The following is a 25,460-nucleotide window of genomic DNA, read 5'->3' as shown; positions in this document are numbered from 1 at the left end:
AAACCCAGCCAGATTGGCGGGGTATAAATAATAAAATTATTATTAATTATTATTATTATTATTATTATTATTATTATTATATTATATTATTATTATTTGCTAAATTCTAACTATACAATAAGCTTTAGCATCACAGTGAATTAGATATTCCTGCATAGGATAACATTAGTGTGAATGTGGCCACTGCCAAATTCCATACAATTATTTAACCATGTGTACATTAAGTAAGATTTCATATTCAAAACCCTAAGGGGGAAAAAACCTCCTTATTGTGCAGAAACACAAACCAGAAGTTAGAATTAATTCTCAGAAGTGTGGAGGCAGCAACCCTGGATAATTAAAAGAACCACAAGGTATACAAAAGTATCTTCAATGTTATCTTCCAAGATATTAAGTGAAGACATTTTATTTTGCATGTGTTAAGATGGATCCAGTCAGAGAAATAAGCTTTCTGCATCTGAATAATTTATCAAAATAATGTTTATTTTCCCCACAAAGAATCAGCACTCATTGTGGAGGATCCAGATTCCTGGGTCTTGCAGCATCCAAATAAAGCTTTTGATTTACACCAGTTCTGTGAAGTTTAGAATTGAAGCAAGTCTTTTCATAATTACTGTAGTACAAACTGCTAGAGAATTACTGGTATGTGGAACAATTACAACAGTTCAGGAAATGGATGTCTTAGTGCACTTATGTCATTTTTTTTGTTTAGCAAACATGCTATATTGTCTATTGTCTGTGCACAAAGTGAAAACTGTAGATTCCCACTGTAGAAGAAATCCGTCTCAGTAAGCAACACACTGTGTCAAGCTGCCCTTTTCTCCCTTAGACCTGCAGTTTTAAGACAAAAACTTTGCCAAACATTACATAATCTTTTTATTATTAATAAATGAGAAAATCTCATTCTCTTACATTGTCACATTGCTCGTCAGAGAAATGCTGCAGTGATGAAGAAAGTCAATGTTGGGGCAAAGTCCTCGTTTCTACAACATTCATTTACAGAAATTATAGTCATGTTCAACACAGCTCATCAACACAACATTCTTAGGTTCCTTCACGAGGAGTCCAAAAGATCCTTCCTCTAAGGGGGCATGTCACTATGTAAAATTATAGTTCTCCCCTCTTTTGAACGATTCATTCTCAAACTGCACAAGATGCAAGGCGGACATCCTCTAGCAATCTTCACACATCATCATCATCTGATGTGTCACTGCTGCTTGTCTCCGTGTCTTCATTCTCAATTGTTGGTTTGAAAGTGCTGTTTTTCCAGGGGCTGAATTTGAAGTCACAGATGAGGCCATTTTTTAGAATACCATTTTTCCTAAGGCCATTTTTTTGTAACTGAAATTTAAAGCACAAATCAATTTAGCTATCTGAAAATGGCAGAATGAAAAGCATTTATTTTTGTATAAGGTGTTAAGAATGTGTATTTCACGTTTGGCAACAAAAATTAACTCCGCAAGATTCAACAATGGCATTAGTACTACGTTTTGTAAACACTTGCATTTCCAGGTTTTTTCGTGGAGTTTTTTTTTTAGTAACAAATATGAAAATAAGCATGTAATTAGATTTCTGTCATTAGATCTCAAGTCAAAGTATGAGGTTAAAGAGAACCATGCACATAGATGTAAATCCCTAGTTACGATTCCATTTCCCATAAACGGAGTATGGTTTACATATTGTTTGCATATATACAGTATGTTGTCTTTACTGCCACATCCCTGATTTTATAAAGCTGAACTGGATAAAGTGGGGAGGCTACTTTAATATGAAGACACAAAACTTTCTGCAGCCATTAGTAAGCTGACCCCCATTTCAAACCCAATTCAAATAGTTCAAACATCCCTTCAAATAGGGGTCTATGATCTTACAGGAATTACCTAGTTTCTAGATACCCATCTTCCCCTCCTGTATCTCTGAACCAGTAGATTTACAAATATTTGCTCAGGCTAAATATTGGAAATTCCCCCTGCAATATTCAAGGCTGAAATCCAAGGGAAGGGATGCGAAGAGTTTAAATAAGATGTCAACCAACAGTAAGAAACATCTTGCCCTTTTAATTTAAAACACTCACCAATGTGAATCTAACAAACAGGCTCCTACAGGAAAACAAGATTCCCATTGCCACCATAAATAGTTGTGTGGGCAGCACAAAAATATGGAGGCTTATATGAGCTATCGGCTCTCTCGGGCATTAAGAAGGTACTAGTTGATCATTTTAACACTGAAATGCTTCAATATGGAATGTAAGAAAGATGTCCATCTTCTATCCCGCTCAATAGAATACTTCGCTTGAAACATAACAAACTCAAGTTATGTAGGGCTAGTTTTCGCTCTCACCTGTTCACTAATGACCTGAAATTCCCTCATTTCATCCTCAGTTAGCGGAGCACAGGTCTCATCGTTTTCACTGTCTTCCTGCCAACCCATCTCCTTTAACAATCTTTACAAAAGAAATAAAAATGTGGACATTTATAAAAAGATCAGCAACTTTCATTCTCCAGACCCGATCTAATTGCTCTGAAGGGTGCAATTTAATCCATCTTCTGGCCAGCTCTCACAACCTTGCATTCTTAAGACTTTTTGGAGAAAGCGATTGAAAAAGCAAAAGGTTTGCTTCACTTCCCTGCCCATTTTTTCTTCATGCCAGTCAAGAAAGAACAGTGGCACATCAATACATCAAAAAACCCAGTGCACGACAGGGGTCTTCTATACATGGAGGCTTATTTAATGTATTTCTAACCCATTCTTTAGAATACAACAGAGGCAAATATTCAACTTAAAACAATATAAATAAAACTACACTTCAAGGACCATACAGCTGAATGACAACAACTCCATTCAAGAAACTGAACGAACAATTTATGTGCAGTCTGTGAAATATTGAATCAAAATGATAAAGTTAATTCCTATTGTAAGCCAACTTAACCTTGTATACAAGGGGTGGGGAACCTTCAGTCCTCAAGTCAAATTTGGCCGGGCAAGGGGCTAAATTTTGCCTGTGATACTATTTGTCCCAAACCTGAGACACCTGCTCCACACCTGTCATCAGGTGTGGGGCAGGTGGAGGTATGGCTTAATCAGCTATGCTGTTGCTCCCCTGAGAAACTTGATAGCCTAGCTGATCCTTGCAGAAAACTAAAATGAAGTCACTGCCCATCAGCTGATGTGCGCTGAGTTCAAGCCTACTGGATCAACTGCATGACTGAGTTCCATTGGGAATTGATGTCAGTCGACTGACAGGTTGTCCCGCCTACCTGTCAAAAGTTGGCCCATGGACAGATAAGGTTCTGCTCCACCAGGTCAAAACATTTCCCTGCCGCTGCTGCTGTACCTATCCTTCCAGCAAGCAGTATTTTTCAACAGGATAAAACCATGTCAATAATTGGAAAAATACATACCGATGCTCTGCTTCAAGTGAGCTTGAAAGGACATCGGTCTGTGGAAATGTTGAAGACCGAATGATCTGCTGAGACATCATTATAGCATTTCTATTTTCTTGAGGAATTTCATTTTCAAAGTTTCGGTTTATGTCCCTCTCTTCGTGACCATTGTTGCTGTTATGTAAATTAAATTCTTCATCATCATCCTGTTAAAGATGTCACATATTTGAGTAAATTCCAAAAAGATTTGTCAATGATTTGCTTGAATATAAAAAGACGCAACAAGCCTACATATTGCATCCCACTGGAAGTTAAGCCCATAGAAGAGCACTGCTAGAGTTTGTCCAGCATTCCATTTTCCACAGAAGCCAACTAGATGTCTCTGAAAAAACCCACAAGCAAGACATGAGTGCAATGGAACTCTGCTGCTGTTGCTCCCACCCAAGCAAGTGTCTTTCAGGGGCACACTGCCTCCTGTTCTAGGGAGAGCATGTAGACATTGACTAATGAGACTGTTATCTCTGAATTGTGAAGCACAAAGTATATTTGTGTGTGGTACAGGGCTGACTAAAACAGCTGAATTTTAAGCTACACAGGATAGAGCCAGTAAGTTCTGATGACCAACATATACTAAGCTCACTAAGGAAGATATTCCTTTAAGTAGATTCCCAATATAAGACAATCCTTATCTACATTTTACGTCACTCTTTATGGATCAACATGGCATCACAAGTCTTAAAGAAGATGCTGGCAATCCCACCCATCACTGAACCCATTGACTACACACAATTTTGGCTTTACGCACTATCCTCAGAACACAGCTCCCATGTAAGCTGAAAGTCATCTGTAGCAAAAAATGAAACACACATGACCCTCTATACATAATTTGTAGTACCTTCTCTTGCCCATCATGCTCCTTTTCCACTCGATCCCGTTTCAGTGTCTTCAAGAATTCGCTCTTCTTATCAGTGCGCATTCGAGTCAATTTGGTTAAGCGAGGCTGGCCAAGTTTATCAACTGGAGATGAGGAATTTGATCGGTTACACTATGGTGGAGAAACACACAATACTAAGATGAAGAAAAACTTCATGGCAATGTTTCATTTTGTTCAGCTGCCAGTATTTCTGATTTATTTAAATCTAGTTTCAGGTTTCCATTTAATTCTCAAAAATCACAAGTTCATGAAACATAGCTGCTCAAAACTAGAAATACCCCAAATAAAAAGTAACCAATTTTTCTGTACCTCTTTCACTGAATTCTGTGATCCAACAGCCTTAGCAGTAGATTTGAAAGCACTAAAGTTTCCAATACCGTATGGAGAGTCATGAGGAAATGGAGGGCCAAGTTTGTTGTCTTTCGTTTGGCTTTTCCACTGTGTTGTCTAAATAAATCAAAATTATGAATAATTTTTGACCAGGTTAATAAACTAAATTCTTTACATTATTTAATGTTTATGACAAGAACCTGAACATGTTTACATAGCACCATCAGTCTACGTAACAACATTATTTTAATTAAAGAGAGGGGTTGGCCCCTTCCTTGAGAAGCTTAGAATCTAAATTTTGACAAAGAGAAAGAGAAGGCAATGAGAAACAGAGAGGTAACAAGAGATAAAGGAGTAAACAGGGTTGCATTTATTTTGGTTTAATATGCGTCTGACATGTAATGCTGTAACACAGAAAGTGAAAAACATTACAAAACAAGAGAAGAATCTGCAATCCCCTCCTCCAAGACACATTACTTATACACATCTTACCTTTGCAGGTGGAATGACAGGTTTAGGAACTAAACCTTTATAGACACTTGTACCAGTTCCATTCTTGACTGACTGTGAATGAGTATTTCCTGCTACAGGGAATCCAGATATCTGTAAATCTTTCGTACTGCCTTTTTTTATAACCAGCATTCGTGGAGATCTAGATTTTGGGTTCAGAGGATATTCTGCAAAGAAACAAAAGTTTCATCTTATATTGCTTTCATTTTTTTTAATTCAGGAGGAAAACACTGAAGAGGCTCAGGTGATACAGTTCTTCTTATACTCTGTAGATCATCATAGCAAAACAAGTATTCATGTTTATAACCAGTTCCCATGTAACTGAAAGAAGCCGTCTGACCTAAGAAGAGACAGTATTTAAACCACACAACATTGTCTTGACCCCCCCAAAAAAGACTGCCAGCAGGACATGAAACAAAATAATTTTTAAAAGAGGGAGGCATCAGCATACTTGAAGGAACCCCGAAGTCTTTGTGAAGTATAAAAAAAATACAAAACCTATGGTGAGGAAAAACCCAAAACATGGCCCAAGAAGCATGCTTAGTAGCCATGCGATGCTGCATGATAGTTAGAAAATAAAAACAGAATGGAGCATGGAATGGACTATTCTTGGAGGACGGCACAGCTGGATGACACCCTGAACAGGAGCATTGTTATGTGGCATGGATATACTGTAACATTCTGCTGCATGCCCTGCTTGCATCAGAAATTTTCTCTATCAATGCACAGCCATCATGGTTTCAGTAACACTAACACGTGGTCTCTATCTTTAGTGCAAGAACGTGAATATGCACACATTATAACTCCTTATGAGCAGCACAGCCACATTATTCTGATAAGTTTTCAATGCTCAATAAAAGCATCACAAAAAGCAAACAGCATTAAAAAATATAGCTGACTTAAAGTGCAACAATAAATATCACTTCAAAGCCACTTTCTAACAAAATGACACTCAAAAAGCTTTACTGTAATTTAAAGCCCAAAGCTCTTACCCCAAACACCAGCAGCTAATGATTTATTCTGGTTTGGTTCTCTCTCATATTCAGGATTCAGGGATGGCTGAAAAGAAGGGGGGAAACAAAATACAGTTTGATTTAAGATCTGCTGGAAAATATCCAATATTTAAAATTTAACGTGCCAGATCATAAATATTACAATTTAGAGAGATGATTCAGATCTGGCAAATGATGTTTACCAATGAAGGTGCTGAATCTTATTTCAGCATCACTCAATGAAACCTGCAAAAGCAGCAAGTGGCAGCTGGAAAAGCAAAGTGATGATTGTCACCTAGCTACATTCTTTCAAAATGTTGCCATTGCCTGGAGAGAATTGCCACAGGAACACCTTCAGGACAGGTGAAGAAAGGCCCACTCCAGACAGCAATGGCATCAGTGTACGGGGTCACTTTTCAGGGGGGTAGTGTGAGGCTATCCTTCAGTCCTACCATGACCCCCAAGTAGACAGCAGAAGCAACATGGCAGCCAGGAATGCCTGCTGCTATCAAATGTCTGCTCCTTTCTATCACTGTCGCTGCTTGGAGAGAACAGCCAAGATGAGCATGTAGGAGTCTGCTTTAGAATTTAAGCTAAGATGGCTATTGGTGAGAGCAGGGATGGGGCTTTGGAGGAGGTTAATTAAGAGCTTTCAAGAGGACTGGCCAAGTGGCTAGTAGGAATGGTGAATGCCTCTTCATGGCTAGGTGAGGTACCATCGAGTTTGAAAGAGGCAGTAGAGAAACCTCTATTGGAAGGAGAGAGAAAAAGAAGCTTCCCTTCATTCTCCACCCTACTGAAGAATTGCTTGTCGCTCTCACAGCACTAAAGCGCATAGTGGCTTCACAGCTCCAAACTTTCTGGATTATAACAATGACCGAGATATACTTCAATTTGGCCCTAGGCCTGGATTTGTGAATCACCTCTGCAGAAACAAGACAAAGGGAGTGTACCCCTGCTGTTTCAGCTGAACGTCTTGGTGACTTTTGATACCATCAAGCTATGACAACCTTCTGGACTTGGTTGCTGAAACAGGGCTTGGTGCATGGAGTTAATAGTGGCTCTGGTTTTTCTGCAACTCTGGAAAGTTCTAGCAGACCAGACATCCCCAGACTACGGCCCACAGGCTGGATACGGCCTGAGCGAGCCAATTTTCCAGCCCGCGGCAACCCCCAGCGCCTGCTCTTACCGGCGCGGCTGCCCATCTCTGGGATGGGGCGGCACCGGAAATATCTTGTGCGCATGCGCAAACATCAATTTCCGGCGCACTTCCAGGTCGGCACGCCCCGGAAATGATGCTTGCGCATGCGCCCAAGCTACAGTGGTGCCTCACAAGACGAAATTAATTTGTTCTGCGAGTCGTTTCGTATTGCGAAAAATTCGTCTTGCGAAGCACGACCATAGGAATGCATAGGAATTTAATTCCCATAGGAATGCATTGAAATTTTCATCTTGCGAAGCATGACCATAGAAAAATTCGTCTTGCGAGTCACCCTTTCGTTAGCGAATGCCTTTCGTCTAGCGAGTTTTTCGTTGTGCGAGGCATTCGTCTTGCGAGGTACCACTGTATTTCCAGTGCCACCCCATCCCAGAGATGGGCAGCCGCGCCAGAAATAGTGGGTGTGCGAGCTCCCCCGCCCGCGATTGGCGCCAGAGGAACCGGCCCAAAGCGGGGTAAGTTTGGGGACCCCTGTAGCAGACAATGCTTAAAAGCTCCTGCTTTATACCTTAGCTGTGGGCTGGGGTGTGTCCCACCTTGGCCCACCTATTTAATATCTACGTAAAACCACCAATAGAGGTCACCCAAGGATTTGGGGTTCAAAGTCACCACTAGCAATATCCAATGCTATCTTTATTTTCCATCTCATTCAAGGGAGGTTGTAAAGCAGGGTTTGGGAACAGAATCCCACTGGCAGACCAGATCTTGATGTCGTCTACACCACACAGGCCATTTTCACAGGCTGGCAAGGCCACTCACCTGTCAATCATCTGGAACCACCCTGAAATCATAACTCAAGCCAGGCTGAAAACTAAGATCCCTGCCGAAAGTAGGGCTCAGCACTGACTGCAAGCCCCTGCTTTCACCAGATTGGCTGTACTAAGAAGTTCCCAAATGGGAACTCCCTACTGTAGCTGATCCCAGTGGGGGCTTGCTCTCAGCACCTATCAGCACTGACACCAAATTCGCATTGTCAAGTAACGGTCAGGAGTGCACTTCTACCAATGGAGGTCTTGATTAAAGCTCAATGAAAGCCCTTAAATGATTCACTTCTGCGAGTGAATGAATTCATTATGATTAACTTACAAAATCTTCGGCTTCAAATTGTTTGGGTTCTTCCTTGTCTTCCTTTTTCAGAGTCTCACTTTCCGGTGCATTTTTTTCATGCAACCCTTGGCTTTTTCCAGACTGAAAGCTACTGGCGCGAGCACGTGAACCTCCGCTATGATATCCCACTCTGTGGTGTGTGTTTTCAGTGCCATTTCTACCTTGTGAACGCCAGCCATTTCTCTCTTTTCTTCCCAAATGCCCTTGGATTTTAAAATGGCAAAGTTACAAGCAGTTTCCGAAACAATTTACTTTGCAGATAAAAATTAAAATGCAGCGTGCTAAAAATAAATGAAGTTTGGTGGAACTGTAAATTAGGAACTGAAATAATTAAAATGATTGATGAAATCAAAAATTAGAAGATCCTGTGGTTAGTCACTCAGAAAATCTAAGAGGAATTGTGTCCAAAAAAGACAAAAGTATGGTGTGAAATAAGTGAGCTTGCAGCAGAAGTATTAATTTCAAAAGAATAAACAGAAGCTATCATCCATAAAAGAATGGAAATAGGCAATCCAACATAGGATTTTAATGTATAAATTTTCTTTAAACTTTTAGAGAAGGGACGGTGAACATGCAAAATACTCATCGAAACCTTGAAAAACTTTGTTTTTTCTTGGTGTAGTAATATGCAATATACAAATACTGGAAAGTAAATTTGGGGTGGTAATTTTATAAAATACATCCAAGTGTAGTTCACCCTCCAATAGCGATACTACAGAGGATGAAGCACAATCTATGGCTCTTCATCCAAAGAGCAGTTCTGTAGTTGTGCTGCATGGAGTTTTCAGTTTATCCAATAGAGTCACCCATATCTATTTCAGCTTACACAGTGAACTGTTCAGAGGGTTTATGAACTAGGAGCGGCTCAACACTTAAAAAACAGTAAAAATAAAATAGGGTTACACTGTATCTGGAGGATTAAACATATACAAACCTCCATTTGAACGACCACTACTAGGATCAAATCCATCAGAAGAATTGTGCCGCCTACGGTTAACTTCATAACGATTCTCTGTCCATGAAAAGCTGTCGGAATGCTTCTCAAAATTCAGTGATGACTAAAAGTAAACACAAATATTAAGTGAGGTCTACAACAGCAACACTAAATAAATCGTCTTCAGCTACTGTGTTGACATGCAACAGTGCAAAGGTTTGGTGTTTAAACACTTTTCAGTTTTTCTAAATCTGAAGCCACTAAAATCATTTCCAAGAGGAGTATTATATTTTATTATTATTATTATTATTATTATTATTATTATTATTATTATTATTTGAATTTATATACCACCCTATATCCGGGGGTCTCAGTGTGGTTTTAAGAATAAAATCAAAATGTAAAACCACAAAATACATAATCAAAATAAAAACAACAACCCAATAACTGCCCCCCAAAAAACACATTTTAAAAGGGCAAGAGTAAAGGGGATAAAGTCATTATAAACTTCCAGAGCAATTGACAAGCAGCACTCTGCCATTTTACCTGCGTTCTGTGGCTGCCAGGTATGTATAATTGTCATGAAATATATTTGTCTGTACTTGCATGTCTGTATTTACATATATTTATTTATCACTGCTTTTCTTCAAAAAGCTTCTAAGGCAGTATACAGATAAATAAACTTCATTAAAATGCATTTTAAGTATATTGTTGTTGTTGTTCATTCATTCAGTCGTGTCCGACTCTTCATGACCCCATGGACCAGAACACGTCAGGCATGGCTATCTTTCACTGCCTCCCAGTTTGGCCAAACTCATGCTAGTCGCTTCGAGAACACTGTCCAACCATCCTCTGCCGTCCCCTTCTCCTTGTGCCCTCTATCTTTCCCAACATCAGGGTCTTACATCTATACATATATATGCATCTATACATCTATACACACACATCCATTTAAATAAAAATAAGCAGCAAAAAACCTAATAAGCACAACAACAAACCAGAAGAATGAAACTGCTCTACAGTAAAAACATCTCACAAAGCACAATTTTAAACAAACTATTAGAATATCTGTAAGATGAGCAGCAGACTGGTTTCCTAGGTGAGCAAGTTTGAAAGCCTAGGCTCCACTATCAAAAAGGTCCTACCATATAGCCTCACCTACACAATGGTGATGAGACACAGTACAGAGTCTCTAACTTATTACCTCACCTGGCAAGCTAAATAATTTTTTGAAACTGGGTCCAAAACTGTAAAGACTTTTAAAGATGATGACAAAATTTAATTTACCTCTGAAAGAAACTGTGAGCCAGGACAAATTAAACAGTAGCAAAGTCATACTGCTATAGCACCGTTCTTTGCTATCACTATACAAAGCTATACAGTGGTACCTTGTCTTATGAACTTAATCTGTTCTGGAAGTCCGTTCTTAAACCAAAGCGTGCTTTCCCATAGCAGCGGGGGACTCAATTTACAAATGGAACACACTCAACAGGAAGCGAAACATGGTCTTATTCCAAGAAAAGTTCACAAACACCAAAACACCTACTTCCAGGTTTGCAGCATTCTTAATCCAAGTTGTTCATAAACTAAGTTGTTCTTAAACCAAGGTACCACCATACTGGCCAGTTAAGACTGCCAACTATTTGTAACCTCCTGCATTTTCATCCTCATGACCACCTATTCTTTGAGGTATGTCCTATACAGGCGTACCTTGGAAGCTGAACGGAAGCCATTCCAGAAGTCAGTTAAACTTCCAAAACGTTTGACTTCCAAGGCGCAGCTTCCGATTGGCTGCAGGACATTTGGCTTCCAAAAGAATGTTCGCAAACTGGAACACCCACTTCTGGGTTTGCGACATTCGGAACCCAAAACTGCTAAGGAATTCGTCAGCCAAGGTATGACTGTTCAAGTCACTGACATATCTGCTACCTTGTGTTACTATTTCAATACAAGTTTCAAGAAATCTTGCACCGAAGTGCAAACATGCAGTCTGCAATTTCAGCACATGGTGGAGCTAGTGTTCCATCAAGTATGCCAATATTGCAAAGTGAGTTGTTAAAAGTTTGGTTGATTTATGACCTTTCAAGCTATTATTGATCTTTACACTATTGCAAGGTAGAAAACAAGTTGATACCAAAGAACAGGGGCAGAGAAGTATTACATCTTGCAAACAGAATCTAGGTGGCATTTTCACCTAAAGGTTTACACAGCAAGATCTTTTCTGGGCTTTGTTGGGGGGTTGTTTCTTTACACACCACACATATTTTAAAGTGGGTAAGTTGCCACCAGAAAGTCATTTTTAGCTAAAAACTACTCTACATATTATTGGCATCACAACTTATTTCCAGTTTGCTATTCCCATTCCCTCATGAGGTTTTAAATGAATGTTAAGATAAGGTCAATGAGAAACATACAAGCACTGCAAACATTTATTTACATTGACGAGTCACTTTAGTGACACAGCCCCCACCCTCGGTTTGCGTGGGGGATGCATTCCAGGTCAATGGGTGCAATAGCCACTTCCAGGTCGCCACAACGTGTGTGTGTACGGTTGCGCATCAATTGGACACACAAAAATCATCCGTTGCCTGTACTATCATGCAGTTGATGTTGTTTTGCAGTCAGACCAAATACCAAGAACTCATTTCAGAACAAGTCAGAGTGATTAAAACAATATGTTACATTCAAAGCCGCTCACACATCAGATTTCACTTCCTCTCCTTCCTCTTACAGGCCCCTCAGATTTGCTCCAGAGGGTCCTAAACCCTTAAGCCAACTTGAGGGTGCAGATAGAAGGCTGCAGGAGAAAGGAGAGGAAGGTAGAAATCCCATTGCATGAGTGGAGCTCCACTTGTACAAAGTTGGATTCTGCCCAATGTGATGAACACCAGATTTAAACTGTACATTTACTTTTCAAGTAAGTCCCATATTTCAGTAAATGAGCATAGGTTCAGGCTGCAATAAATGTCAAGAAATGAAGGCTAGGCAAAATTATTTATCTATAAGTCATCCATGCTGCTTGATCTGTTATTTGATTGTTCATAGTTAGAGAATGTAATCATTTTCAATCGCATGTAAATGACAAGCATAAAGCAGGACAAGAATTTAGTGAGCTTTGTTTCTAAATGGATGTCAAGTCCACATTAAAACAATATATGACTTGTTCTTTTAAACCATGGTGATCTTGTGGAGGCATTTGACTAGTCAAATACCATATTTTTCCGTGTATAACACGCCCCTGTGTATAACACGACTCCTATTTTTGGGGACTCCAAATGAAGAAATTCCCCATATGCACTATCCGTGTATAAGACAACCCCCCCCCCAAAAAAAAAAACTTGAAAAAATTGGGGGGAAATATAGTCTTATACATGGAAAATATGGTAATTATCAAGTATTATTACAGCAAATTACTAGATAGGATCCAGAGACAATTGAGTGGAACTCTGCTCACACATCAGTTTTTCTGGCTCCTCCCTAGACCCAAATGCTGTGACTGAAGATTAATGGACCCCAGGAACAGAGTGGAATGGGACAAAGGAGTAAGGAAAGGGAAACTGGACAAATCAGGCAGATCAACTTTGTTCAAGGGGAAGCACTTTTCCACTTGTGCAAAAAAAATCTTTGGATCCAAGCCGATGAGATAAACAGGGTTGACACTTATGCCAACTACACACACACACACACACACACACACACACACACCACAAAACCCCAAATTAGATAGCTGTTACTGCAAAACAATGAAATAAAAAAGAGCAATAAATTATTGGGCAGATCTGAGCATTACATGAATGGACTTCTGCTAACAGAATGGGGTTTTGCCTTCCCAAAATCTGCTCCAGAGTTCCCCAACCCTCTAGAGCAGATTTTGAGGATGTATGGAGGGCTGCAGGGGCAAAAGCGAGGAAGGTAAAGTTCATTGGACTTGCACATGGACAGGGTTGGATATAACAAAACAAAAAATAAAAATAAAAATCCTTCCAGTAGCACCTTAGAGACCAACTAAGTTTGTTCTTGGTATGAGCTTTCGTGTGCATGCACACTTCTTCAGATACACTGAAACAGGGTTGGATATGACCCTTTAAAAAAACTTTTAAAACCAGTCCTTCCTCCAAAGAACTTATGGTGGCAATCATACATAAGCTGAAAACCATTCATAACAATAAGCACCACAATGCAATTTGGGGAGGCAAGAAGGTAAGCTCTACAGAGTGGTATTCCTACTGCTGTCAAATAATGGCCAATTGACAATATTTTACCTGTTTAAAATGTAATTCTATTAACATGCCTGTATCATAATAATATTTCATTTAAACTAGGCTATTTTTACTAAAAAGGCATACACCAATAGGATTTTAAACAAAAAAAAACCCAGAAAAATATGGAAGAAGATGGGGTCAGCACCAGCTGACCACTTTTCTTGCCTGTTTGCTTGCTTCATTTTAAATGCATTTTACAGACAAAAGTTAATTGTGGTGTTTACTATTAGGGCAGCAGAGGCAAATTACATTTGACTGCTGCAGCCAACCGCCCTGAGAGCTGCGGGCATAGGGCGGTATACAAATTTAATAAATAGTAATAACTATCATGATACATGATCTGTTTAAAATGTGAAATTTAGTCTCCCTTTTGGAAAACAGCTTTTGTTTTTAGATTTTTGTTCTAATATCTCTTGAATATAAAAACCATTGAAAAGCATGGGGGGTGTGGGGGGAGGGGAGAAGAGAGAAGAGTTGGAGTCATTAAATCATTAAGTCCAGGATCTAACAGTAGCTGCACTACTGAGTCTAGTACACTAATGACTGGTTTACACAACCTCTGCTAATTTCAAAGGTGAAAGATAAGTTGGTGCTGATACTCGTAATGATGAACCGTAAGAACAGACCTTTGATGATGATGGTGGAGTAGGAAAATTAAGCCAGGCTGGAGCAAAGTCATGCTGCGCCATTTAGGTCCAGTCTCTCCAAATCAGTGAAAACAAGGCTTCAACACCTCATGACAAATACCTATCAGAGAAGGGAAATGTAGGATATATATTTTAAATCGCATATCTTGCATTAAGACTTTAATATCCCCAAAGAAACTTAACAAGTGAAAAGTAAGAACCACAATAAAATTCAAGAACCACAGCTAACACGAACACAAATTTAAAAAGCTATTCATCAAGTGTATTTGGAAAAGCACTGAAATAAACTGGGAGTCAGTGAAGATTTTAACACTAGCAATGTTAATGCCTTAGACTGCAATTCTAACCACACTTACCTGGGAAAGACCCACTGAATTCAGCAGGACTTGCCTGTAAGGAGACAAAGTTAGGATTGCTCTGTAAGTTCCATAAGAAGCCACTGCTTCTGTGTGCCTTCCTCCTTGCTTCTCATCTCCTGGTGCTGCTGTTGCTACAAATTCAGAAGCAGGCTGAAACAGTTCCTCCTGCCACTCTTTATAGCAATCCATGGCAGCAGCACCAGATTTCAACACCAGCCACAGAGGAGGAAAGTAGCCAGTAGCAGCACCAACTGGCCTGTGGATCTGGATCCTGGGACCTGAGACTGACAGGTGAAGGAGCTAGCAGAGCTGGAAGACCACTGCAGCCTGTTCTGGGAATCCCTCTATGAGCTACCTATCCATCACCTCCCAATACACTGTATTTTGGATTGCCACTTGTCTATAGTCAAGCTAACTGCAATGTGAGATTATTACATTTTTATTATATGGACAGATATATTTTGAGCTTAGCCTGTCTGCTAGGTTAAAGGCAGAAAGACTGAAGAGAGGCATGCTCTCTACTACAAAAGGCATGTCACAAGTCAGTTTTGCAGCAACTCAGTGAAGAATATCCCCTTCTATCATAGGAAAATGAGGATTTTCAAATGGCAGTACCAATTCCTGACTACCACAGAATAAGTGCTTGTTATTACCCATATATATATATATATATATATATATATATATATATATATATCTAGCATTTAAGTTTTCTGAATCTTCAGATATGTATTCTGACTTCCATTTTTATGTGACCCTCAATACTGAACAAAGTTGCTCAGCCCTTTTAGAGGCTACAATTATCTTAACTGCTGAGCAACAGTATGTGACAGTTCCTTTTCAGTTCAGTTCATATTCAGTTGCTGAATGTCTGATAGCCATCTTCATCTTCAGCACTTCATTAATTATGGATTTCATGTATAATATGGAAGTTTTACAAGGATTTTCTCTGGCCAACTGACAAAAAGTAAAATCTGCACTTATTTTCACTATGCCACTATCTCACACCTTGATAGATTATGCTCTGCCAAGGCCAAACACAGTTTTAATACAAGCAAAGGCTAAAATGCAACCCAGTATACAGTCATTTGACAACCAGGTTGCTTCCCACCCTTCATATTCTTAAGGGCATTCACTGCATCCAGTCCCTTCTGAAGCTTTCCATTCACAGAAAACCAAGTCTGGTTCTAACCTAGTATAAACAAAAACAGTTTAAAATTGTTTTTTGTTGCTTTTATTTCTAGTTTGAAATAAAACAGTCCTCATCATTAGAAACTGTAAACTCTGGGGAGAGTGAGCATATCAGGTTACAATCAAAGCTGACAACCCAATAGAATGTCGCCTAACTTTAATTTTATTCCACATCAATCCATACAATCATGGGTGCAGTCATTTAAACTGCATCTCACAGCTCTAGAGTTGAAGGTCACCACTTTCTGGAAAATGCCACAGCTCTGTCATGTCATCACACCAGCTACACTACACAATTCAAAAGCAAGTGTGGATGAGGTTTTCTATTAAGTATCTATCTAATGGCATGGAGATGTTGTCAGTGGAGCGCAGGGGCCCTAAGATCTTGTAAGGAGCAAACTATATTTGATGTGTTTCCAAGTCTACTGACTTCCATTAGTGTCAGACACAGAGGTTGGATCATGTTGAAAAGCACTTAAAAGCTGTTAATGACTGCATGAGTTAATTTCTGTAATTATTTACTAAATTTTTATGCCCTTCAGATTGCAGGGCGGTTTACAACAATATAAAAAACCATTTATGATCAGAAGAATACGGTGAGCCCATATTACGTGTGTGTGTGTGTATGTGTGTGTGTGTGTGTGAGAGAGAGAAATTTCAGGATATGGAGTATCCAGATACTTATCACCCTGAAATGACTACTTTCAACAGAGTTATGTTACTAAGTATTAAGAAGAAATGCATCGCCATCAAGTCTTAGGGGTTGCATAAGAAAGGAAATACAGTTCAAAGAAATAGCAGAGAACACTAGAGCAATGGAGAGCCTGGCTTATGACCATACCATGTACACTTAATCTGCTCCAGGGCTAGAACAAGGTGAAACAGCCCTGAAAAGATATCCAAAGTAGAAAAAGAGTCACGATTATTCCACTCTTCAGCCTTGTGCACCTCAGTTGCACCACACAGTAAGCTGCACCATGGCGTGATAGGATCATGCAAATGTGCAGGACCATGGAGCTAAGCCAAGGTTGGCACCAGTATTTTGTTTGTGGAAACCTCACAGGCTACAAACTTGCACTCTCTAGCACTTGTCGTGCAGCAGTTGTCATCTGCAGTGTCTTCATCATGATTAGCAACAGGACTCAGTTATAAGCATATCATGCATATATACAAGACTGGCCAAACTGTGCAGTTTCAAAACTGTATGTTTTTTGTCAGTAAGAAACACAAATGCCAGTGTGGTGTAGTGGTTAAGAGTGGTAGACTCGTAATCTGGGGAACCGGGTTCGCGTCTCAGCTCCTCCACATGCAGCTACTGGGTGACCTTGGGCTAGTCACACTTCTCTGAAGTCTCTCAGCCCCACTCACCTCACAGAGTGTTTGTTGTGGGGGAGGAAGGGAAAGGAGAATGTTAGCCGCTTTGAGACTCCTTCGGGTAGTGAAAAGCGGGATATCAAATCCAAACTCTTCTTCTTCTTCTTATAATCAAAAGCATAGCTCCTTGGGTGTGCTAAATTTAGTTATAGTAGGAGTTTCACCACATTTCCCAAGAATAAAGCAATTAATCGTAACATTTTAAATTATTGATCCACAACTACACCATCCTAGAATGAACAACAGTCATCTCATCACTGTACGGCATACAAAGATCCTTACAGTGCCTAACATTTCTAAAATATCAGTTCTGTACAATGTTAGGAGCCGCATATACTGTGAAGTGGTGGATGAACAATTTATCATGTGAATTTGGGTTTCTCATCAGCTGTACGCCATAATCATCACAATTATAAGAAATAAAGGCTTGACATATCTCACTCTGCAGGAGAGAACAATTGGTGGTGAACTGCCAGAAAACTAAGGTTATGGTGTTCGCCAGGAGACACAAAACACATAGGTGGGCAATGGATGATCAGATAATAGAGCAGGTCAAGGTCTTCAAATACCTGGGAATAGTCTTCCAGTCAACAGGGTCGTGGGTGGCACATCAAAAATATGTCAGTGAAAAAGCATCCCAAAGCGCTAAGATTCTGTTGCGCTTTTTCTATACAAAGGGAGGCAGGTATATCCCAGCAGCCTTAGAGGTATTCCAAGCAAAACCTCTTTCACAATTACTCTATGGGGCTCCAATTTGGACGGGGAATCAGTGTAGCATCCTGGAAATGGTCCAGTCAAAATTTCTAAGAGAGATCTTTGCCGTTCCACCATGCGCACCAAATGCAGCTCTACGCCTTGAGGCCAGCCTTCCATCTGTTGAAACACGGACTTGGCAAAGAACACTAAATTACTGGCTCCGTCTAAATCTAAATCCATCTGGGCTATTGCATCTAGTCACATGGGACGTACACAAAAGCTCATGGGTAAAGGCTGTACACCAAAAACTCCTCTCGTGTGGCTTGCATGCACAGCATTTACTCACAATGGGCCTATCCAAGGCAAAAAGCCTCATAAACCAGCGCCTGAAGAATATCGAACAGCAAAATAACCTGGCTATCATTAAGAAATTTAGTGCATGGTACATTCATCTTCCCCCCTCCTACCTGGACTCCCAGGCCGCATACCTGTCCAATTTAACTATTCCAAAATATAGACAAGCTTTTACGTTGGCCAGATTAGATATACTACCTTCCACTGTTCTTAAAGGCCGATTCTCAAAAACACCATTCCAGAATCGACTCTGCCCCTGTGGAGTCGGTAATGTGGAGACTGTATCACATGTACTCCTGTCTTGCCCCTTATATTAGGACTTGAGGGAAGAGATTGTCATGCCGCTTATACTTGCCATTCCGGGCCGCTCGCCCGAGGACATACTGTTTTTCCTCCTGGCAGACCAGAATACCCAGACAACGGAGAATGTAGCCAGATTTGTTGAGGGCCATGAAATTGAGGGCTGTCAGCTGAATGCTAACAGTGCCCCCTCATAATTAAGATCTCATTTATTCTTGTTTTAATTGTGCCGAATCCCGATTCAGCACATTTTATTGGTTATATATGGTTTTTATCAGTATCTGTAATATGTGTCTTTTTGATGCAATGGCCTGTAGGCTATGCAAATAAAGTTTGTTGTTGTATCTCGCTTTGCATGTCATGAGTCTATCTCATATATTAAAGTCCAGTAGCTAATGATAACAAGTGCTTACATAAATGGACTTTTCCACGATATTCTAATTTTTTGAGTTTCACCTGTATGTAGCTGGTTCTGCAATTAAAATTAAATACCTACGTAGTAAGAAATAGCATACATTATATACTTACTATATAATTCAAATTGTTACTTTTGATGCCTGAATTAAGTCTGAAATTCTTGCTAATCATTTTAACATGCACAGGTATGAAGATTTTCTTCACTTCTGTACAGAAATTGTACAAAAACTCTATTGATGTCAAAATTTTAGACTTCTGGCCAAAGATCCACAGGATCATCAGGGGATTTCTGCCAGCACTTTTAGGAAAGGTGGGAAATGTCTGCACTGAGCTCTCAACCGAGCATGCTGTACAAGGAAAGGGGAGATTCACTGTCATATCGGCAGATACAAAGAAAAAGCTAACTAAATAGAATTTTCAAAGATAAGTAGTCCAAGTCAAAATATCAACAGAGATCAAAAGAATTGTTTATTCACTGAAGAATCTTCATTCCCAGGCTTCACTTTAATCTCTGATTTAAGGTTTTAAATTGTCAAATTGGGGGGGGGGATTAACATATGTAAATATGCTGGAGTTTAAGGTGATTTGAATAGTGCCAAATATCAGTCACTTACTTTGTAACTAGGTTGTTTTGTCCATCTTATATATTTTTTGAGGCAGCACTGGATTCTGTTGAAAATAAACCTGCAGGAAACGTAAAATGTTATAATTAAACACAACTGTATTCTCATTGCTCTAATGAAGCTATCCAAGTTTTACTTTTAATAAAGTACAGAGCAAGATAAATTTAGAAGTAGTTAATCTACTCTGTTGACTCAAGTATTCTGCTATAGAAGAAACTAAAACAGAGGATCTAAACAGCCAACTAAAACAGAACATTCTGTAGCCAAGCTAAACCTTAAGAGACCAATCCTATTTGGTATAGAGAAACCTTTTGCCCATCCTATCATGTATAAGTGACACCAAGCCCTTGGTCCAGTGCAGACCAGCCACCACCATTACTGCATAAGCACTAAGGCACCCAACATCATCAAAAGGGGTTTCACATCTTCAGCACAGCCATACTGCATAAATGCACTAGCAAAAATGTATTTTAAATCCCAAATCAGTGGGATTGCTGTGGACCCTAGCAGTATTTTGAAATATATATTTTAGCATTCCTGAACAATTTCATAAATTGCAGTATGCTCTTGAATGCCTTTGCTTTCTGCACCCTCAACAATTATTGGGGAAGTTGTCTTATACTATTTCAGTATTCCAGCATCTTCATTTAAAAAAATAACCAACAACTAACAGTGCAAGCCTGCGTCTACTCATAAGCAAGTTCTACAAATTCCATGGTACTTACAGGTAGGTAGCCGTGTTGGTCTGCCATAGTAAAAACAAAATAAAAAATAAAAAAAATCCTTCCAGTAGAGAAGGAATTCCTTAGAGACCAACTAAGTTTGTTCTTGGTATGAGCTTTCGTGTGCATGCACACTTCTTCAGATACAAGAAGTGTGCATGCACACGAAAGCTCATACCAAGAACAAACTTAGTTGGTCTCTAAGGTGCTACTGGAAGGAATTTTTTATTTTTTATTTTGTTTTGACCATGGTACTTAGTTCCAGTAAGTGGGACTAGGATTACAGCCTAACATAGCAGGGGTCAAATTTATCCTAATTGAAATGAGCAGCAAAATGAAACCACCAAATGTGTGTTCAGTAACAAGCCACTGCAAAGTACAGTACAGTCACACCTTAAGCACATTTAACTTGTGTTGATTTCAACCATACACCACGTAAGTGCAAGTGAAATCCAAGCAAGGAAAAGAGATTTAAAGTTCTTTTCACGCTGGGTCCACTTGGGTTACCCAGCACAAAAAAGTGTTTTTAAGCACTCTGTCTTGCTTGCTAAGCAAAACCTGCTCAGTGTGCTAGCTCTGGGAGTACTAGGAATTCTTTCTCTCTCTCCTCCACCCTCCCAATCTCCTATCCGTTTGGGTATATGCGGAACCACTGGAACCAAACCTCCACATAAGATGCAGCCCTACCGTACTGCAAAGGCTCATTTGACCCTGGGGTAAATATTATTCAACATGGTGGCTCTCAAACACTGGAGTACAACTGCTACCAGTCTAAGACCACATGGCTAATTATCTGGAATAATAGGACACTATTTTGGCTAACGCTGTTCAAGGGGGTGAATTCTTCTTCAAGTTGGGCTTTATCTTAGCATAAATAACTATTTAACTATACAACTAGATAAAGACCTATGCAACTTTACTATAAGCCCAGTATTTCAGCTAGGCATTTTTTGGTTTCTATTTTCTTTTTTTTTCTATTATGAGCCCAGTATTTCTCCTGTACATACTAAGTTTCTGTTTTGCTTTCTCTTCTGCTTTCTCCACTCTAGCTTCCAAAGAAGATTGCTTCTAATTCATGAGTTGTATCCTTTCCACAATCACTTGTCACTGGCTTGTCAACAAAATTAACAAATGCTCAGCTATACATCACCAGATACCAGCAGTTGCTTGGCATAAACAACTCTCTGTATGTGCTTTTTCTGGAGATGAAATATAACAACGAATAATCAAAAATCAAAAATATTAAGTTGATGTTGGCCCAGTTTGAATGTTAGCAGTAAATCATGGTCTAAAACAAACCACATCTCTCCACAAACAAGTAGTGTCCTAGCACACATGGATCAAGTGTGCCTGCCCCTCTCTTGTGCATACCAGAAGGAAGCAAACCAAGCTTAGCATTTCCAAAACAAACTAGAAGCTATAAGCAAAGAACAAACCTTGGCTTCTTGAGTTAAATGAACCACAAGTGCCGTAGTTTATGGCTTACTATTAACCAGGCCAAAATGGGGGCCAATACACCTCATTTTTTGTGGTAGACTACATCTTTGGAAAGTGACACCAAAATAATTTCAGAATCATATACAGTGGAACCTCGGTTGTCTAATATAATCCGTTCCAGAAGACCATTCAACTTTAAAAACGTTTGACAACCGAGGCACAATTGCGGGTCGGCAAAATCCATTGAAAAAGTGAGGAAACGTGCCTCAGAAGCTGTTTGACTTCCGAGGCATGTTCGAAAACAGAAGCATACATAAGAGACTAAACAGAATGATAATTCTATCTAGACAGCTCACGATCAATTTTATATTTAGTGGCCAGTTGCAATCCTCTCTTGCCAAGCTTTAATGCTGCTATCCTGGATTAAGCTAACCAGTTTTCTGGTTCAGACCTTACATGAAACTAAGATATTAGTACTAAAATCAGGTGGGGGGTAGAGGAGAAAGCAGAAAGAAATAAGGCTTAATCCTGGTCCAATAAACTATCATCACAGCACTATCAAGATGCCAGGCACTGACCTAATGATCACTTCTGCACATGGTTCAAATCCTAAATAGGATGCAAGTCCATTTAAGTTCAATCAGATTCATTTTCAAGTAGTCATGAATCAGCTGAAACTGCAAATTTAAGTAGTAAGTATAAACTTTCTTAGAATTCAAGTAAGTTCTGATATAGTTAAAATAGATTTTCATGTGTTAAAACGCCTCTCACTTTTGATAAAGAAAAATATTAACACAAGCAAAACAAAAAGGAACATCTTCAACAGTTTACCTCACTTACAATTAATATTTGTAACAATTGTAGTTTCAGGCAATACTTACAAAATCCAAGAGAACTGCACAGATTGGTGTTAACTCTCCGTGATTTGCGTTTTCCAGTTTGCTTCCCTTGCAGTAATGATCCGAGTTCCTTAAAGATACTACATCCGTAGCTATGCAATAAAAGTGCTGATTACTAGAAATCAGCTACCCATTCTTCACATTTAAGGACTCCAAAAAGTTATTTTCAAAAAAGTCAGACAAGTCTGGTTTTAACAGCCTGTCTTATCTTCTGACACTTCTTCACTTTCCTATTCCGCATATATCTTACTATCATAAACATCAGTTCCAAAAGAAATAAATACACCTTTTATGACATAAAGAATAGAACTGAGAAGTCAAAGTCTGCATTCAAAATGAAGTTCATTTCTAAGAGTCGATTCAGACATCCGCACACAGCAGCTATCTGGATATTCCCATATTGCTTCTTCAGAACACTACAAAAAACCCACTAAAAAATGAAAAATAAAGCTCTTTCTCTCTTCATTTAGGAAACAGACATCATTGTAAAAAGTAAATCCAAATTGCCTAAAAAATGAAAGCAATATTTGCCATAAATTCTACATCAATATTAGAAAAATTGGGAGCTACATTTAATATAATCTTCTAGACTTAGTTGACAAAACAAGTCAATCTCTGTTTTGACTGAAATGTTTGAACTAGAAAGCAAAAACAGTTCTTGAAAGTAGCATGCAGAACTTAAGAAGTTTATACAATTATCCATTCCATATGGGGAAAAATTAGTCCAAGATGATATCCTGAATTTAAGGGGAAGCAGAAGAAGAATCTCAAAAGTTCATAAACCGGGTTCTGCAGGCTTCAGAAGTGTTTGAAGTGGAAAAGCAACTGAACAGGTTATAATCCCAATTCCTTTTAGTCAACGTTTTCCCTTTCAATCAGCAGACTCTGCAGGTCAGCATCCAGCTACCTTTTTTTCACAAGTTGAGGCAACAGGTTGCAAAATATCCAAGCTCATGTTCAGAATCCAGATCACCTAGAAGTGGGGTAGGAGGCTGGGAAAAAGAGACAAGACATACTGCAATTAATGTTCCTTTCTCGAGACATCTCGGAATCTGCAACATTATGAATCTGCTCTCTCAAGAATAATGAACACCATGTACTTGTGAACAAGGAAGCCTTAAAATAAGGACATGCAACGAAATCCACGCAGATTGCGCTGGAAGCATATGCTAGAGTCAGCAGCGAAAAGGGGAGGGGAGAAGGTCCTACTCCAGGGTGAAACGGCGGTTGGCGTAAGAGTACTATTATGGGAGGCAGGCGCGAAGAAAACCGGAAGAATTAAAAACTCCCAACCAAGCACGTTCCTTGGCCCAATTTCGTACTAAAAAAAGAGAAAAGAAAAGAAAGAATAAAGATAAAAGCTACAAGGAACCAACCGAACAAAAGGAAGATCGGTGAAACTGGAGGACTTGCAGCTGCAACCCCTAAGCATAGTTAGTCGGGAGAAGTCCCCACTCCGCGCCGCGGGGCTTACTTCTGAGTAAACACGCGATAGGAACACCCCCCCCAGAGGTGACAATCTCGGATCCGGGACCCGAGGAAAGTAGGAGGGGCGCGAGGAGGAAAGGCGTCCGCGGCTCTCTGAGCGTCTAACCTACGGGAGTGCGCACGCGTTTCCTGCCCAGGTTTCGCTCTCCCTCCTCCTCCTTCCCTCCCATTTCATGGCCAGGTAAAGTCGGGGACGAGTCCTCCCGCTGGAGGTTGTCATATTTACACCCTCGCTCGCTCGCAATCCGCCCGCAGGGGGTTCGAAGCTGCTGCCTCCAACTGCCGCCCCTCGACCAAACCGGGGCCCAACGGAGCTGGTGTCCTGTTTATTCACACACACACACACAAACCCCGCTTGGAAGAGGAAGGGAGACGGAGAAAGGACGGAGAGGCCACATGCCCAGGGCTCGATGCAGGCCGGGGGGAAGAGACCGAACTACGGGAGCCGCGCTCCGGCCGAGAATCCTTCGCAGCCGCGGAGCCTCAGAGCCCGGCTTCTCCTGCCTCTTCTCCCCCGGGGACGGGCCCGCTCGCCTGCCTGGCTCCCGAACCCCACGCTCCGCACACGCAAACATTTGTTTCCTCCGCCACCTCTTCCCTCAGACCGACCGTCCGGCGAGGGGGTGGCATGGAGGGAGGAGGAGGCGGCGCCGGCGTACCGCGGCTCTAACCTGCCAGTCAAGTCCCGGCCAAGCACAGCAGCTCCAGCGGGGTCCCGGATTTGAAAGCTCCTTTTTGCCGCCGCTTCTCCCCCGCCGCGCGCACAACTCCTCGCTCCAGTCAGTCAGTCAGCCCCAAAATGGCGCCGCTCCGAGCCGCAGCAGTGATGCCCTGCGCCCAAGCCTCGCGAGAGTTCGCCGCCAACAGCCGCCACGAGCAGCAGACGAAGCTGGGCTTGTTGCGGGCGGGAGGGAGCGCGCGAGCGCCCGACGTTCTACGACACTGTGTACATGTGCGAGGGAGGGAGGGAGGGAGGGAGAGGGAGAAGATTCTGGCTTGTGCAAAGCGGAGAACTCCAAAGGCAGACACATACGACAGAACGCGCGCGGAGGTTTTAAGGACCCCCCCGAAAGGAGGTTTCGTGGAACCCCCGCTCTACGCCTCACGCTCCTATTCTGCCCCCTTCCCAACACCTTCGCTTGCACAGCGCTGCTTCAGTCGGAGGCGCACCAGCCCGCGAGCATCCCCCCTCGTGTGACGTCACTCGGAACAATCCCGAACGTTCGGAGAGCGGCGAAAGGGGGAATCCCCTCAGCGAGCGCGCTGCTTTTTCAAGTTGGAG

At 40.7% G+C, this 25,460-nt stretch overlaps 1 protein-coding gene across 2 annotated transcripts; it reads right to left on the bottom strand.

Moving 5' to 3' along the window:
• Positions 1–462: 462 nt before the first annotated feature.
• On the bottom strand, positions 463–25,001 carry GPBP1 (GC-rich promoter binding protein 1). 2 transcript variants are annotated; one of them, XM_033164847.1, is made up of 13 exons: positions 24,850–25,001; positions 22,673–23,682; positions 19,624–19,693; positions 14,298–14,418; positions 9,410–9,533; positions 8,455–8,678; positions 6,150–6,216; positions 5,140–5,324; positions 4,627–4,764; positions 4,279–4,428; positions 3,402–3,589; positions 2,341–2,443; positions 463–1,341 (listed from the first exon to the last, which is right to left on the bottom strand). In XM_033164847.1, exons 4-13 carry the CDS (start codon positions 14,358–14,360, stop codon positions 1,183–1,185), a joined length of 1,401 nt encoding a protein of 466 aa, XP_033020738.1. In that variant the 5' UTR covers positions 14,361–14,418; positions 19,624–19,693; positions 22,673–23,682; positions 24,850–25,001; the 3' UTR covers positions 463–1,182. The 2 variants fall into 2 exon arrangements, with proteins under 2 accessions (XP_033020738.1, XP_033020739.1); XM_033164848.1 differs by having other exon boundaries at positions 24,838–24,998.
• Between the last annotated feature and the right edge of the window lie 459 nt (positions 25,002–25,460).

Source organism: Lacerta agilis, chromosome 11 (assembly GCF_009819535.1).
Source record: "Lacerta agilis isolate rLacAgi1 chromosome 11, rLacAgi1.pri, whole genome shotgun sequence".
Taxonomy (NCBI): Eukaryota; Metazoa; Chordata; class Lepidosauria; order Squamata; family Lacertidae; genus Lacerta; species Lacerta agilis.
Note: the sequence above shows the minus strand (reverse complement) of the source record. Positions and strands in the feature narration are given on the sequence as shown.